Raw genomic sequence first — 17,500 nt, forward strand, 5'->3', positions numbered from 1 at the left:
GGCAGGTCTCCAGCATATTTCAGCAAAGAACAATGTTCTCCTATGTTGTGACTACTGTCTGCTGGGGTGTGCCAAGTACTCACACAAAGAGTACGTTGATATATTTCATATATTTTGGGCAAACCGCAGATACATTAAATCACCCAATCATTGTTCTATATTATCCAGAGAGGACTCCTTTCCATCTCTAAATAATAAGTACAAGTATAACATGATCGGCACACCCATACGGCCTGTCCTCAGACATGTTACCTCCATTGTTAAGACATGCTTCAAGTCCTGATAAAAGGCAGCAAGAGTGGGTGGGGTACATTAGGTCAAAGAGCAATATTAGTATGGAATGAAACATGATTTACACAGAAATTAAATTACAATTGAATGAGACATGCAGAGTTGAGGAAGGGTTGGTTATGAATGGTTATGGGGAAGATAACTAGAGAGTAGGGCTGCACGATTAATCGATTTTAAATCGAAATCGCGATTTGAAATGATGCGATTAGCTAATCGCAAAGCCTGCGATTTGCCTGCGATTTGGGATGCGTCATACAGCGCGTCGGATTCAACGTCAATGAACGCACACGCACAACAACAACATCGCACGTGAAACGCCCACGTTTCGGTAGCTAGCAACATTCATGGTGGATAAATGGCTTCAGCAGAACCAGAAGCAACGTTGGACGATTTAGTCCCGAAGAAAAGCAGCACTTCTGTTGGATGGAAGTATTTCGGGTTTAGGACGACTGATGTGCAACAAAAACAGGTGTTGTGCACGACCTGTCGTGGAACAGTCGCTACATCCAGAGGCAACACCACAAACCTGTATCAGCACTTGAAAAAGTACAACAGGCAGCTCTATGACGAGTGTGCGGTCAGAAAAGGAGAGTTGAGTGAAAGTCCCGTAGCCCAGTCTAACGTTAAGCAAACAAGAGTTTTAGAGTCGTTTGTGGCTGTTACGCCGTATGAAAAGGGTTTAAAAAACTCATCCAAACGCTGGATAAAAGATAATGTGATTCCATCCCGCACGTACTTTAATCATGCGGCCATCCCAGAAACGTACATACGGAATGTAGGAAGACACTTGAGACGGAGCTGAAAAATGTCGAGTACTATGCAACAACAACAACCAATCTGTCGGGCAGGACGACCGAGCCGTATCTCAGTCTCACCGTGCTTCATACATTACAACGACGAGTTGAAGAGTTGCCGGCAAACGGTATACTTTCCTGCTTTATCTATTTAAATGTTTACAGAAAGGACCTATTCTTTTTTACTGGACATTTTTATTATCACTTGATTGCAGTATGTGCAATATTTAGATGCTGCTCCTTTGCCATAATTAAATAACCTTGTTTGTAGAAAGGTCCTATTTTATTTTCATATTGGAATTGTTTTATTTTTTACACTTGTTGAGAGAAACAAAATGGCAGCTGTTTAAAAAAAAACATACATACATATGTTGTTCCAATTAATATATTTTAAGTTCTCATCCTAGCATTAGAATTAGAGCAGTTAACAGGTTGATGGTATCATGTGGTAATGCTCTCTGAAATTAGCCCATGATAGACAGATTCATCCAATCACCTGCCAAGTATTTTTGAAAGTACCTGCCCTTTTCCAAACAGCTTCCAATGAAGCTTTCCTAGATGGTTGTGTGAAACAAACCATCTGAGTCAGGTTAGTAATGCCCCATCACATGTTTTAATCTGAAGCTTGACTTTAAAGCAACCCAATGTAAGTTTAGTTCTTTCACTCATAGCTCGGTCTGTGGGGGTGCTAGAGGAGGGAGCCAATTCTCCTCAGTCCCCTGAAGACGTACAAACAAACTGCACGTTGATACGACCTTCCTAGCCGGAGATATGGCCACACTTTACAAAAACGTCTGTTGGGTGGCTTTAAAAAAAAAAAAAAAAACGCAAATTAAATCGCAATCGCAATATCTGTCCAAATAATCGCAATTCGATTTTCTTGCCCAAATCGTGCAGCCCTACTAGAGAGATATTCATGTAAGACAAATTATGAAAGGGAGAAAGACAGAAAACCAAAACAAATTAAGTAGAGAGCACCGTTGTGACAAGAGGCTGAGAGCCAGAACAGTACTTACAGGGCAGCAGCTCCAGAGATGATCTCAATGAGCTCCTTGGTGATGACAGCCTGCCTGGTGCGATTGAAGGTGAGGGTCAGCTTGTCAATCATCTCAGCTGGAGAGAGAGAGGAGAAGAGAGAGAGAGAGAGAGAGAGAAATGTTTAGTATGGATGAGGAACACAGCCATCACAGAGCATGCATACAAACCTGACAAACACATTAGAAGACAATGATCATGAACGGTTATTACAGTCTCACAACATCAATCTACCAATCACACAGATGAAGAGATGATAACAAGTGAAGCTAAATAGTGTTCCCCCAGGTGGTCCCCGTGACAGCTGACGTGTCATAATGCATAATATGAGGTTACGAAGAAGACATGGACTAATAAACATGATGACGGTGGCAGCAGTGATGAAGGCTCACTGGCGTTGTTGCTGGCGCTGTCCATAGCGGTCATCCTGGCACTCTGCTCACTGGTGGTAGACTCCTTCATGCCAAAGAAGATGATGTTGACCAAGGCAAACTCCTGGTAGTTCCTCAGCACATCAGCATCAATGTCATCATAGATGCCCATGCTCTCTGGGAGAAGAAGATCCGGGGGGGGAAGACCCATGCGTCAGTCATTGTGTGTGGCAATTTTAAATCACGTACGGATATAGCATTGTCATATCTATTAGCATTCCATCTAGCATTCAGTTGAACTCGAGGACAACGTCAATACCTGCATTAGCAATGGAATCGACGGAGAACACAGGCTTGTTATCAGTCTTGTACGAGATCACAGACCTGTAGGAGGGATAAAAAAAAAAAGGACATTAGTTCAACACTTACTGTGATAATGGGCTATTGACCTTGGAGGATAGCAATAGGGGCACCCGTGAAGTACAGTTCCTCCTATTTGGGTGGGTCAACCTTCCCAGCCTAGCTTTGTTGTCACTCGTCCACCAATACTGTCGAGGGCGAGGCCGTACCTGAATCTGTTGTACACCACGGAGCCCTGGTCAAACTCGTAGCCTGAGTTCAGCAGTTCAGTGGCGACGATGGAAGCGTCGCCGAAGGTGGGGGGCTTGCGGCCAATCTCCTTGCAGTTGAGCAGAAAGTGCTTACGATGAGTCCTGGGTGGGGGGGAAAAGGAATATGACCCTCGGGTTGAGAAGCAAACAATACAGCAACTGGGATTTTTGTGTGTGAACGCTCTTTTTTATTGATCATGTGACACCCGTTTAGCGGGCTTCTGAAATGGGATATAGCACCGCCTCTGAATAAATCTAGCCTAGAGGGGCGGCCGTGGCTCAGGAGGTCGAGCAGAGGTCTAATGAGGTCGGCGGTTCGATCCCTGCCTCCTCCTGTCCGTCCACGTGTCGAGGTGTCCTTGGGCAAGACACTGAACCCCTAAATTGTTCCCGATGAGCGGGCCGGCAACTTGCATGGTAGCTTGCCGCCATTGGTGTGTGTGAATGTGTGAATGGGTGAATGAGAGGCCATTGTAAAGTGCTTTGGATAAAGGTGCTATGTAAGTGCAGTAGGGATGGGACGATTATCGTTTTTATCGTTAATCGCGATAAAAACACCCGCGATAACTTAATCGTGGAGAATTGTAATTATTTGAATAATCGTCATAATCGTATGTTATGAATAAACTGTGTTTAACAAATGTCTGGCGCTATTTTTCAGCGTAGTCTACATTACTTTTGCAGTCAAGTTAGCGACTGTTACTGTAATATAATTGCAATTCCTCACATGAGCCGCGCGCGAATATCCTCACAGAACTTGTCTCGCGCTATTGTTCAGCCTGCATGGGTAACGTTACTGTCAAGTCAGCCTTGTCAGTCAGTCACTAGGTAACGTATTTAGACGGGATACTGTCATTGGCCTTCCTTGTTATTACCAGGCAGTGACAGTCTATGGCTGCAAAAGGCACGGTCGCCCCGAAGCTTTAGCAAATATATTGTGGTTTACTTAATACTGTTCAGCACTTGAGGTTACATTCAATGCATGACTTGTGCTATAGGCTAAATACAATTATGAAAGCGGCAAGTAGCAAGTGTGATCAAAGGCATTAGGCACATAACATCCATGCTGTATAAACACATGACAACCGTCCGTTATTTCCCGAACTTTGCCCGAACCCCCTGCGAGGACCCGGGGAACAACGGCACGCTCCCCGCGGCTGCTATCAGACTGGCCGCGGGAGTGAGTGTTGAGGGAGAGAGGAGACGGCAACCCTCGCTCGCCATAGACTGTATCCCTACTCGTCTCTCCTGAGCTCGGTTGTAACGTGAACCGTGGAATACAGGATATGTTAGATGCTTTACAGTAATTCCCCAAATGACCAGAAAAGGAAGTTAGATTTGTCGCTGGTCGCTTTTGACTAATTAAGTCGCCAAGGGGCTCTGGAAGTTGGCAACACTGGGAGTGCGTTCTTTAAACTTCCTTGGGTACGTTAATGAAAGGTGCTGATTGGCCGAAAAGGAATTGCTCTTTCTTAACCCTTAGAGGGCTGGGGCTATTTGAGCCATTTTTGTCATACTTAGGATTTTGACCTCATATACCACATTAAGGACCCGGATTATGGCCAGAGATATGCCACTAGAATCTGAATTTGAATTACTGACTTAAAATGTCCTAAAAATACAACAACATTTTTTATTTTATTTATTTTTTTAATTCTCGTGATAATATCGTGGATCGCGATTATTTTGCCCACGATAATCGTGACGACATTTTCTAATCGTCCCACCCCTAAAGTGCAGTCCATTGACTGTCAGGCCCAGGATAAGTAGGCCCATTGCTAATCCAGTCAAAGTGAAGGCACTGACCCTGGCCCTGCTGCAGAGGGCATCATACATACACCTCAGGTGGCTGTCTTATCTGTACCTGTCCAAGATGCCCCTCAGCTTGTCTCCCACGCTGACCACCACGACCTCCTTGCCAGCAGCGGTGAGGTTAGCGATCTCGGCCTTAATGAACTTGGCCACGTTGGAGTGGACGGCTCCACAGAGACCACGGTCAGATGACACGCCGATGAGCACGTGCTTGTTGGCCTTCTCCTCTGTTTTGATCTCTGCCTTCTCATACAGGGCTGGAAGACAGACAGAGACACACAAGTTTGTTGTCGTTAACTGGCTAAAGGTCACAGAAGGATGTCCGATGAACAGACATGTAACACGCCAGTCAAAAGCGAATAACCCGTTAATGAACAGTTTCACACCATAGCCCAATGTAGTGTAAGTACAAAGACACCATTGTCATACGTTATCCCTCCATTCCCCTAATAATAATCGTCAAGCAGAGCACACCAACGCACCCACAGCACTGGACCCGTAGACGCGGGCGGGTTTCAGCTGCCTCTCGGCACGGGCGTACTTGGCAGCTGCCACCATCTTCATGGACTTGGTGATCTTCTGGATATTTTTGATGGACTTCAACCGGATGGTGACTAGAAATGGGACAGGAAAAAACACATGAATTGATTCTCTCTAAACACCAAAAGTGTGTTAAACTAAAAAAATACATAGAGCACTTAGTCAGTAGTTATTCAATACAAAGAGAGCTAGCACGTCGAATACTTACTGTCCTTCAAGGTAGCCATGTTCCTGACCTGCCCACTGCAAACACACAATCCATTCAGCGGATTAGCTAGCAACATTGTCATTGACAAAGCAAGTCACCAAACATATGTTGACAATATAACAGAGGCCAATAAAACATTCAGATCAATATCAAATGACAAATCTAACAGGGTTGCTAAGTACATTTTGTGCCAGCACAACCCTATGTCTGACTGTACTGGTAGGATGCTAACAGTTAGCTCTAGCTATCTGATATGCAACATTAACACCACTGATGTTCATGAAAACATTGTCCAACCTGTGTATTGTATTATTTGCAGTACATTACCATTTATCCAATATTGGCTAACTGTCAAAAACACAATGACATGACAGCTTATCTAAATGTCAGCCTAGCCAGGCTGAACTTGAGCCTCTGTGCACCACACTGCGGCCTACAGGTTAGCACGCCCTTGCGTTATAATACTGTCTTTCTCAACCAGTAACAGCCGCATTATCCGATATGTTCAGTTACCAATGCGAATTGCACATATAATGGTATTGTTAAATATGTGTTATATTAGCTAATAAAGCCTTACCATTGTGGGAGGAACACCGCCGCGCTGGTCCTGGCAAACATGGTCGATTCGTTTGGATGAAGGTCAGACAGGCTGGACTGCGCAGGCGCAAAGTATACAGCTAAAATATCGACGGTTGTTCCAAAACCTCGCGTTGTTTCCCGAAGTACACGTGAAATCGTGACGTATGTACTCCAGGAAACCGTTTTTTTTTTTTTTTACGAGCTCAGCACAGTGAAACACACAATAACACCGAAACGTGTTTGAGTTGGCTTTGGAAAGTTAGATTATTATTAACATTTTGGTCGCGCGTTTGTATGTAGACAAACAGGTTATTGAAATGGGGAAAGCCGATTTTCTGAGTCCGAAAGCCATCGGTAATCGGATCAAAGCGAAAGGTCTACAAAAGTTGCGATGGTATTGTCAGATGTGTCAGAAACAATGTCGCGATGAGGTGAGCGCTTGTGAAACTACCAACCGTCTTTTGGTGTGCATCTTATTTACAGTGTTGTTTGAGATCTGTGTCCCTCTGTTGTCCCACAGAATGGCTTCAAATGTCACTGTATGTCCGAGTCCCACCAGAGACAGCTGCTGCTGGCCTCGGAGGACCCCAACCAGTTCATGGACGCCTTCTCAACGTGAGTCTGTTGACGTTAGAATTATAAGGTTCTATCTCCATTTCCATCTGATCCATTATTAGGTGTTTATTAATGCCTGTGTGGTGTTATTTTTAAAATGTTGACATTTTTGAGTCAGTAATTCATAAAATACAAAGGTTCCATCTCACAGAACATAATGGAATGTAAAAACTTTGACGCTCAATATCTCTGAACTACCCTAAACGGAGATAGAACCTTAGAATTCTAAGCTCACGAGTTGTTGAACGGTCAGAAAGCCTAAACAGGTTGAATGTCACGTCTCAAGACGTCTCAAGTCAAGTCAACTTTAATTATATAGCACATTTACATGCAGCAGCAGCTGAACCAAAGTGCAGTCTCACCCTCATCACGACCTAGTTCTGCAGATATTCAGTATAACAGCATGTGTGATATTGCTTTTATACAACAGTTCTACAGCGCGATTTATTAGTTAACGGTAATGAGCGACAACAGATTCTGATTTGTTTATTTAATCATAAAAATAAACAAAAAATAGTTCCGCAACTGAACTTCAAATTGGCTGTTGCCTAGTAACCTGAACACAAACATGTAGTCTAATTAACGGTCATTTAGTAGAACATCTGTGCGGCGGAGTTATTTAATCATTTATTTTGACTCCAACAAAAAATTGTTCCGCAACTGGACTGTTGCCTAGTAACCTGAACACAAGCATCTGCAGGCTAGCTACTTTGATATTAACGGTTATTTCGGAGTGATACATATAGTTAAAAGTCCCAGTGCTGTTATACTGTATATCAGCACTCATGGAATGCCTCTTGTCCAATCAAATTACTTGGTCGGAACTAACTGTTGTATAATTCTGCAATACATCTAACCGTTTTTGTTTCGTCTTTCATCTTTCACAAAGGGAATTCAAGAATGACTTTCTGGAGCTGATCAAAAGGCGATTTGGTAAGATCCGCTTTCTCTCAAGCAGTCCCCATCACATGTCATTACCGTAAACGGATATTAAATACTTTATGAAGGATGTTATTTCTGATACTTAACTCTTTTTTTCTAGGCACCAAACGAGTACACAACAACATCGTCTATAACGAATACATCAGCGACAGGGAGCACGTCCATATGAACTCCACCCAATGGGAGACACTCACCGACTTCACCAAGTGGCTGGGGAAAGAAGGCACGTTCACACTGAGAGACTTAAGAACAGATGTCTTATGCCAGGTACGCTTGTGTGAATATCTCTTATCGCTGACCGTGGTGTGTATGGTGCCCCACTAGGTTGGTGTAAAGTAGACGAGACCCCCAAAGGCTGGTACGTGCAGTACATCGACCGCGACCCGGAGACCATCCGCCGGCAAGAGGAGCTGGAGAGGAAGAAGAAGCAGGACCTGGACGACCAGGAGCGGGGCGCCATGTTCATCGAGGAGCAGGTCCGCCGTGGCCGCGTGGGGAAGGAGCCAGAGGTGAGCGCCACCTCAGGCCAGGAGGAACTAAGACACCGTCTGCCTCACGGGGGACCTTTTAGGAACAGAGCCATGTTTGCCACAACAAGAGTAAAACATTGTTGACCGTTTCTCTGTTTTTGTCTTTCAGGAAGAACCTGTTTTCACAGAGTTAAAGCGAGAGAGTGAAGACGAGAAAAGTAAGTGTGTGTGAGAACTCGCTCGCGTGCCACTCCACAAGGACTGTACATAGTGATGTCCTCTGGTCACTCATTCTCTGGGGTAGTGGTGGCCTAGTGGATAGTGAGCTGGACTCAAGGTCACAAGTTCAAATCCCACCTGGGGAACACCACCACTAGTGTGCCCTTGAGTAAGGCACTTAGCCCTCAGTTACTCCAGGGTGACTGTTCCTTAGGGCTTTCACACCGGCAAAGAACCGTGCCGGTTCGCGTTTGCGTTCGGAAACCTCCGAACGTTGGCGCTGTCTGGCGAACGAGCCCGCTCGAACGGGCTCGTTCGCCAGACAGCGCCAACGTTCGGAGGCTCCCAAACGCGAACGCGAACCGGCACGGTTCTTTGCCGGTGTGAAAGCCCTACCTGTAATCTCTAATCGTAAGTCACTTTGGATAAAAGCGTCTGCTAAATGGTGAAAATGGAAAAATTGCCATGTGATAATGTTTTTGATTCCTCTTTCAGTTGCCTTTAATATGGCCAAGGCCTCCTGCTCCTCTGCGCCTGGCCCTTCTAAAGCAAGGTACTGGAACCTTCTCTGAAGTTCCTTAAGCATGTTCACAGTTTATTTTATTTTATTATTTGTACATATTTTTAGGGCATTTCTGCTTTATTGGGATAGAGACAGTAGAGATTGACAGGAAGGATGGGTAAGAGAGAGAAGAGGGATGACATGCAGGATAGGTCGATGGCCGGAATCGAACCAGGGACCCTGCGATGACGTGGTATGCGCCTTAGTGAGCTACGTCACCCAGGCGCCCCCACCCCATCAATTTAGTCTTTGCGGGCAGGTTTAATACGGTCACTTTGTATTTCTTCATGCTGTGGTGATGATATGATGCGGCCTCTCCTCCTTTAGTGCTGCGTTGGGTCCTAGTGCCTTATTGGCTGCCTCGGTGAAGAGGAAAGATGTGTCCACCAGCTCGGAGGCCAAAGAGAAGAAGAAGAAGAAATCGGCTCTGGATGAAATCATGGAGGTACGGAGACGTTTCATGTCCTTCCCTGTGATTGTGCAGACTGTCGTGGGTGTGTGCGTGTGCGTGTGCGTGTGCGTGTGCGTGTGTGTGTGTGTGTGTGTGTGTGTGTGTGTGTGTATGCGCACGCGCATGTGCGTGTGTGTGTGTGTGTGTGTGTGTGCATGCGCGCCTGTCGCCTCAAAATATTTGTGTGTTGTTGTGTTTGGCTCAGATGGAGGAGAAGAAGAAGAAGTCTGTGAGAGTGGACCACTGGCTGTATCCTGGCATCGTGGTCAAGATCACCACCAAGAGACTGGGGGAGAAGTACCACAAGAAGAAAGGAGTCATCAAGGTGCGCTACACACAGTGACGGTTTATTATCCCCCCGTTAGGTGTTTGTGAAAGGGAAAATGTTGCGGACAAAGCGAAACAGAGGAACAACATCTTGAGTGGTGGGTCTGCAGTCTGTGTGTGTTGAACGGTTGTGTGTGTGTGTGTGTGTGTGTGTGTGTGTGCGTGTGTGTGTGTGTGTGTGTGTTCCGTGCTGTAGGAGGTGCAGAATAAATACACAGCATTCGTGAAGATGATCCCCTCTGGGGACAAACTGAAACTGGACCAGAGCCACGTGGAGACAGTCATCCCTGCACCAGGTAAAAACCCGGCCTCCATGCTTACACACACCTTTACCACCGAGGAAGTGGACTTCCTGTTTTGGGTCTGTCTGTCTTATTTAAGACTAAACTCTTTCACGTGTTTCTGCATTTGAGTAGGAGCGTCTGATGGTGTAAATACTGTGTACTGTATATCCACTATCCAGCACCTGTAGTTTTGGTTGTACATCAGTGGAGGTCAAAACCGGAGGAACGTGTCTTTGATACCATTCCTGATTGCATTCCATGCATTACAATGAGCCGTTTTTTTTGTGCACTGTCCTGCCCAGCGGTCTCACTCTCTCGCTCTACTCCTCTGTCCTTCAGGTAAACGGGTCCTGGTTCTGAACGGACAGTACAAAGACACAGAGGCCTTACTGGACTCCATCAACGAGAAGACGTTCAGCGCCACTCTCACACTCGACTCGGTAAGGGACAAAAAAAAGCACAAAATGGCTTCCTGTGCATCGTTGATCTAGATTGTTAGCGAGAGACCCTGAGGATGGAGGGTTTGCCGTTTTTTTTACGGTTCACTGTTTATTTTTTACCCACTGTATTTGCACTAAAGCTTTATATTTGTAGCTTTATAGATGTTGTTAACGTTGTTAACTTTTGCTAATCCATAGCAAATATTAGCATGCTAATAAACATTTTTTAATCCATGGATGTTTTTCCTCCTCAGGGCCGATTGAAAGGGAAGACAGTGGAGGGGATCGCGTACGAGGATTTCTCCAAAATGGCTGACAGTTAATCTCTCAAACCTGACCTATGACGAAGCGTATCCACCCCACCTCCACCTCAGAGAGGAGCCCATTGGCTGAGAGACTCTACCGTGTCAGAGTCACTTCTCTATGGACTCCACAGCACCTGTAAATATCCCAGAATACAACACTGTGGAGCTACCATGTCATATCTGTGTCATCTGAGCCATGACATTAAAAGAAAATGTATTTTTGGTTTATTTTGTATTTTTATTCAAATGGTTCTTGACAATAAACTTGCATTCTTCTTCTTAAATAAAGTAAAACACAAGTGAACTATGAGTTGGTTTCATACATTGATTGCGTGAGAGGAAATCTGGGTATACAATTGGAATATCTGAGGAAAACAACAGTCTAAATCTGTGACATGAAATCAACGTCTGGATTATAAAGACAACTTGGCTATAAAGTTTCAGTGATGCTATTATATGTATATAAGCTAGCAGTGTATTGACATAAATTGTAATTCTGAATCAGTGCACACTGCTACTTGAAACCTGTAAAGGATACTACTCATAATTATAGTTGTATAAAGAGAGTTTTCAATTAATATGGATTAACCCAAATGTGATATAAAAACAGATAATAGGGTAGTGGCTGTAGCAGTACTAGTTATTTGTTTGTCTGTCTGTCTGCCTCTGTGTGTGTGTGTGTATGTGTGTGTGTGTGTGTGTGTGCATGCGCACCCCTCCAGTTCCTCTCGAATACTATATCCAAAAAATAACCTGTCTCTGACTGTCTGGGTCACATGACCCATGTGAGCCTTGTGATTGGACACTTAGAGACGTGGAAGGATGCTGTCGAGTTGCGGGACGATGTAGTTGGTATAATGGCCGTCGATGAAGCCTTTCCCACTGTTGTGGATGAACCAGCAGAACACATCCGAGCCCTGCGTCTTATCCTGCCTATAGTCCTTCTGCCAGCCCCTGTTACACACACACACACACACACACACACACACACACACACACACACACACGTATTACAGCCACATCCCTTCATGTTATTTCTGTTCATATGAAATCCAACAGTGTGTGTGTGTGTGTGTGTGTGTGTGTGCGCTCTTACCGGGTGACGGCCAGTGTGTTACCCTTCACCTCCATGGTGGCCTCCTTCTTCAGCGGGTCAGCTCCCTCATGGACGTCATACACCCTCACCGCAGGCTCCTGGGCAAACTGACCTGAGAGGTCACACACACACAAACACACACATAAACACACACTCATAAACACACACACTCACACACACACACACACATAAACACACACACATAAACACACACATAAACACACACACACACACACACACACACACACACACACATAAACACACACACATACACACACATAAACACACACATATACACACACATAAACACACACACACACACATATATACACACACATAAACACACACATACACACAGACACACACACACACACAAAGGTCAGAGTATAGTATGATGGGTACAGTGTCCCAGCATTCGTGATCAGGGTAGTATTTGCAGTATTTCTATGCATTTTATTTCTAATGTTGGAGTAACGCTAAAGTAACGCCAGAGTACTTCAGAGTAGCACTCAGGCAGGGTTGCCAGATAGGATTGACAATTTCCAGCCTAACCACAGTCTAAAAACCGCTAAATCCACCTAAAACCAGCCCAAAACCTATATTGTCAGAAAACCGCTAATTACTATTGGGCAGGTGCCCATCTCCTGTCCCCTAAACTGTCTATGTCTGTTGCCAATGATGTTTGTAAAATAAAATAAAACCCCGCCCCATCTGGCAACCCTGCACTCAGGTCAGAGTGGAGGCCCACCTATGAGGCCGTGGGCCAGGGAGGAGTACAGGTTGTCGTTGGGGACGTAGAGCCCCAGGTAGTCCACGTTGACCGGGTGCTTCTTCCACACGCGGTGCAGCATCACCATCACAGAGATGTTCCCGTTGATCGTCACTGTGACGCGGGTCTTCTTCACGATGGAGATCTTCACTCTACAAAAAACAGGAAACGAAGAAAAAAAAGACCCATGATCTGACACATTGGGGTGGGTATGTGTGTGTGTGTGTGTGTGTGTGTGTGTGTGTGTATGTGTGTGTATATGTGTGTATGTGTGTGTGTGTGTGTGTGTGTGTGTGTGTCTGTGTGTGTGTGTGTGTGTGTGTATAATATACATATTATGTGTGTGTGTGTGTGTATGTGTGTGTGTATATGTCTGTGTGTGTGTGTGTGTGTGTGTGTGTGTGTGTGTATGTATGTGTGTGTGTGTATGTATGTATATGTGTGTGTGTATGTGTGTGTGTGTATATGTGTGTATGTGTGTGTGTGTATATGTGTGTGTGTGTGTATATGTATGTATGTATATGTGTGTGTATGCATGCCTGTGTGTGTGTGTGTGCGTGTGTGTGTATATGAATGCATGTGTGTGTATGCATGCCTGTGTGTGTGTGTGTGTATATGCATGCATGTGTGTGTGTATGCATGCCTGTGTGTTGGGGAGGGGAAGGGGGGGTCCTACCTGCCCTGGGTGATGTCGGCCGTGGCCCCCCAGGTGAAGGAGTGGTTGTTCTGTCCGTCCGTCACGTCTATCTGGGCGGTGCTGACCTCCACCAGGAGCCCCTCAGGCAGGTACGCCACGGACACGGCCCCGAAGTACGTGTTCTGGTTCTCCTTCTCCCCCTTAGAACCCACCAGCTGACCGTTGACCACCACACCTGCAGAACACAGAGAGAGAGAGAGGGGGGGGGGGGGGGGGGGGGGCGGTCTGTCAAGTCTATCGGACCCCAGGAAGACTAGCTAATGTCATTAGCATTAGCTAATGGGGATCCTAAAAAACAAACAAACAAACAACTGGACCACACACACACACACACACACACACACACACACACACACACACACACACAGGTGATGACAGAGCTGTACCTGTGCCAGGGTCTGACACCAGATTGAGGATGTGTCCGGGCTGGGAGTTGATGTTGAAGCAGACGTCCATGTTGGTTTTGGGCAGGTGGATGATGAAGTGAGGGTCGTTCTCCACTGTGTGTCAGGAAAACACACACACACACACACACGCACACAATCTGTTTCCGTGGTAACACACCAGATAATACAATAATCACAATCTCTGATGGGAATAGCGTTGTATAATACAGTAAGATTAGGGTTAAAATGGAGGTGTGTATGGAGGTGTGTGTGTGTGTGTGTGTGTGTGTGTGTGTGTGTGTGTGTGTGTGTGTGTGAGTGTGTGTGTGTGTGTGTGTGTGTGTGTGTGAGTGTGTGTGTGTGTGTGTTGAGGTACCTATGGTGATGTGGTCAGGGAGGGACCCTGCAGCCTGACTGGGGGGGGCAGGTGTGGTCATCTGTACCCAGGGGGGCTGGCTGTAGACCAGCTGCTGCACGGAGGGCCTCCCTCCAAAGGCGGCTCCTGCTCCTCCAGACCCTACACACACACACACACACACACACACACACACACACACACACATACACACACACACACACACACACACACACACACACACACACACACAGACACACACACATGTCAGAGATGCGTCAGAGATGCAATAGATCAGATCTCAAAGCACAGCACTCTTCTCTAATACACTAACCCAACACTAGGTTGGCTAGATAAGCAGTAAGGTGACAGATAGAGAACCCCAGCTGGAGGCTGCCCCCCCCCCCCCCTCCCACCCCCTCCACACCTGAGGCTGCCCCCCCCCCCCCCTCCCACCCCCTCCACTGCCCCCCCCCCCCCCCTCCCACCCCCTCCACACCTGAGGCTGCCCCCCCCCCCCTCCCCCCCCCCTCCACACCTGAGGCTGCCCCCCCCCCCCTCCCCTCCACACCTGAGGCTGCCCCCCCCCCTCCCACCCCTCCACACCTGAGGCTGCCCCTCCCCCTCCCACCCCCTCCACACCTGAGGCTGCCCCCCCCCCCCCCTCCCACCCCCTCCACACCTGAGGCTGCCCCCCCCCCCCCTCCCACCCCTCCACACCTGAGGCTGCCCCCCCCCTCCCACCCCTCCACACCTGAGGCTGCCCCTCCCCCTCCCACCCCCTCCACACCTGAGGCTGCCCCCCCTCCCCCTCCCACCCCCTCCACACCTGAGGCTGCCCCCACCCCCTCCCAGGCACCTGAGCAGCAGCCGTGTTTGGGGTCCTTGGGGGAGTCGGCGAGCAGCCTCTCCTTGGCCTCCTCGCTCTCCACCAGCATGGCGGTGAAGGGCGTGACGAACTGGTGCTCCACGGCCAGGGTGAGGATCCTCTGGGTGATCTTCCTCTTCTTGGATGCCGTGGGGGCCAGGGACCTGGCAGGGAGGGAACACAAACACAAACCAACACACCTCAAAGAAATGCTTCGAAAACGTTCCGGACCTATGACCTATGACCTAGGCCTATCGAAAAGAAACTAGGACGTCTGGATGCTGAACGACCGTGCCCTCTGTCCTTCCTGTCTCCACGTCTTTCTCCAGGCGAACGGAGAGGGAGTCGCTCGGTTTCGTGTGTCTCTTCTGTTCTTCTCCCTCCAGGTTGGGTTCTAGCGTGATCCCTCCCCGTCTCTCTCTCTCTCTCTCTCTCTCTCTCTCTCTCTCTCTCTCTCTCACCTCTCAGCCAGCAGCTGGTTGACAGTGATGTAGGCCCACATCTGCCTGGCGAAGCCCGTGAAGGAGTGCTGCTGGTGGGACAGCGCTGTGTCCAGCTCCAGGCAGTCTGCCTCTGTCTCCAGGGTGAGGTCCAGTAGGGCCTGGGGGGGAGGGGGCGGGTGTGGGGGGGCGGGGGGGGGGGGGGGGGGGGCGGGGGAGAGGAAGAATGGGACACGGTTTGGTGTGTGTGTGTGTGTATATATATGTTAGTGTGTGCTGACGTGCTCGCATGTCTCCGTGCGCGTGCTTACCTGTGTGTGTGTGTGTGTGTGTGTGTGTGTACCTGTAAGTGTGCACGTGTGTGTGTGTGTGTGTGTGTGCGTGTGTGTGTGTGTGTGTGTGTGTATGCCTGTAAGCGTGTGCACGTGCGTGTGTGTGTTTGTGTGTGTGTGTGTGTGTGTGTGCGCGCGTGCGTGTGTGTGTCACTCACGGCGGAGGCGGTGGTGAAGCTGGTCAGCGTGGTGGACTCAGAGGGCTGCACCTTCCCGGCCACCACCAGCTCCGAGCCGCTGAAGAACTTGTCGAAGTGGTTCTGAGTGACGTCAGACACCGAGGCCTCGGGGAACTGCACGGTGATCTTCCTCAGCAGGGGGTTGGACACCTGGCTGTAGAAACTCTGGAGAGAGGAGGAGAAGGGGAAGGGGGGGGGGGGGGGGCGGGGCAGGAGAGAGACAGACAGAAGGGCAGGAGAGAGATATTATACAGGGATGGAGGCGAAGAGAGGTGAGTTGAGGTAGTAGGTCATTGAGGCTGGGCGGGTTGGTCAGTTTGGGATGTTTTATAGGGGACGACATGTGTGCTGTGTCAGGGGCCGGGGGAGCGGTGGGGCGGGGGGTGGGGGTGGTCTTACCCGTAGCTGCTCTGAGGCGTCGTGGCTGGCGTAGATCCTCTGGGCCAAGCCCCTGTTCTCCATGGCGATGCGTTCCAGGAAGTCGTAGTCCACGTCGAAGCCGATGCCCAATGAGAAGAGAGAGAACTCCTCCCTCATGACCCGCTTCACGTTCTTCTGGATCACGCTGAGCTTAATCTCCCCTACGGAGATGGAGAGATGGAGAGAGAGAGAGAGAGAGAGAGATGGGATGATGATGATGATGATGATGATGATATGAGGGGGAACATGTGTATAGTTAGTAGTAAAGGATATGTGGTTAGGATGGTGTTGTCATGGTGTTGTCATGGTGTTGTCATGGTGTTGTCATGGTGTTGTCATGGCGTTGTCATGGTGTTATGATGGTGTTGTCATGGTGTTGTCATGGCGTTGTCATGGTGTTGTGATGGTGTTGTCATGGTGTTGTCATGGCGTTGTCATGGTGTTGTCATGGCGTTGTCATGGTGTTGTCATGGTGTTGTCATGGCGTTGTCATGGTGTTGTCATGGCGTTGTCATGGCGTTGTCATGGTGTTGTCATGGTGTTGTCATGGCGTTGTCATGGTGTTGTCATGGTGTTGTCATGGTGTTGTGATAGTGTTGTGATAATGTTGTCATGGTGTTGTCATGGTGTTGTCATGGTGTTGTGATAGTGTTGTAATGATGTTGTCATGGCGTTGTCATGCCATTGTCATGGTGTTGTCATGGTGTTGTCATGGTGTTGTCATGGTGTTGTCATGGTGTTGTGATAGTGTTGTGATGATGTTGTCATGGCGTTGTCATGGTGTTGTCATGGTGTTGTCATGGTGTTGTCATGGTGTTGTGATAGTGTTGTGATGACGTTGTCATGGTGTTGTCATGGCGTTGTCATGGTGTTGTCATGGTGTTGTGATAGTGTTGTGATGATGTTGTCATGGTGTTGTCATGGTGTTGTGATGATGTTGTCATGGTGTTGTCATGGTGTTGTCATGGTGTTGTCATGGTGTTGTCATGGTGTTTTGATAGTGTTGTGATGATGTTGTGATGATGTTGTCATGGCGTTGTCATGGTGTTGTCATGGTGTTGTCATGGTGTTGTCATGGTGTTTTGATAGTGTTGTGATGATG

General features: G+C 47.7%; 3 protein-coding genes across 4 annotated transcripts in view; 1 reads left to right on the plus strand and 2 right to left on the minus strand.

Moving 5' to 3' along the window:
• atp5f1c (ATP synthase F1 subunit gamma) overlaps positions 1-6,314 on the minus strand; it is a gene marked incomplete at its 3' end in the record, with an annotated part of 6,805 nt that extends 491 nt beyond the window's left edge. The window contains exons 1-8 of one of the 2 annotated variants that reach the window (XM_080538706.1): positions 6,240-6,314; positions 5,663-5,697; positions 5,397-5,528; positions 4,967-5,171; positions 3,061-3,204; positions 2,811-2,875; positions 2,513-2,668; positions 2,102-2,198 (exon numbers count right to left, since the gene is read on the minus strand). In XM_080538706.1, coding sequence (XP_080394832.1) covers positions 2,102-2,198; positions 2,513-2,668; positions 2,811-2,875; positions 3,061-3,204; positions 4,967-5,171; positions 5,397-5,528; positions 5,663-5,697; positions 6,240-6,280 — 875 coding nt within the window. In that variant the 5' untranslated portion in view covers positions 6,281-6,314. Of the gene's footprint in view, positions 1-2,097; positions 2,199-2,512; positions 2,669-2,810; positions 2,876-3,060; positions 3,205-4,966; positions 5,172-5,396; positions 5,529-5,662; positions 5,698-6,239 lie in introns of those variants that run through there. The other variant, XM_080538707.1, reaches the window with a different exon arrangement.
• A 161-nt stretch (positions 6,315-6,475) lies between these two features.
• Positions 6,476-11,591, plus strand: kin (Kin17 DNA and RNA binding protein). Its single transcript, XM_080537891.1, has 12 exons — positions 6,476-6,672; positions 6,762-6,856; positions 7,746-7,789; positions 7,899-8,021; positions 8,123-8,307; positions 8,438-8,486; positions 8,983-9,040; positions 9,377-9,494; positions 9,706-9,825; positions 10,024-10,123; positions 10,451-10,551; positions 10,806-11,591. Exons 1-12 carry the CDS (start codon positions 6,559-6,561, stop codon positions 10,872-10,874), a joined length of 1,176 nt encoding a protein of 391 aa, XP_080394017.1. The 5' UTR covers positions 6,476-6,558; the 3' UTR covers positions 10,875-11,591.
• itih2 (inter-alpha-trypsin inhibitor heavy chain 2) overlaps positions 11,585-17,500 on the minus strand; it is an 11,976-nt gene continuing 6,060 nt past the window's right edge. Inside the window, exons 12-21 of the mRNA XM_080537890.1 lie at positions 16,378-16,559; positions 15,958-16,143; positions 15,489-15,628; positions 15,019-15,191; positions 14,181-14,321; positions 13,805-13,918; positions 13,398-13,593; positions 12,701-12,873; positions 11,953-12,064; positions 11,585-11,810 (exon numbers count right to left, since the gene is read on the minus strand). Coding sequence (XP_080394016.1) covers positions 11,663-11,810; positions 11,953-12,064; positions 12,701-12,873; positions 13,398-13,593; positions 13,805-13,918; positions 14,181-14,321; positions 15,019-15,191; positions 15,489-15,628; positions 15,958-16,143; positions 16,378-16,559 — 1,565 coding nt within the window. The 3' untranslated portion in view covers positions 11,585-11,662. The remainder of the gene's footprint in view (positions 11,811-11,952; positions 12,065-12,700; positions 12,874-13,397; positions 13,594-13,804; positions 13,919-14,180; positions 14,322-15,018; positions 15,192-15,488; positions 15,629-15,957; positions 16,144-16,377; positions 16,560-17,500) is intronic.

This window comes from Nansenia antarctica (genome assembly GCF_963989245.1).
Source record: "Nansenia antarctica genome assembly, chromosome: 8".
NCBI lineage: Eukaryota > Metazoa > Chordata > Actinopteri > Argentiniformes > Microstomatidae > Nansenia > Nansenia antarctica.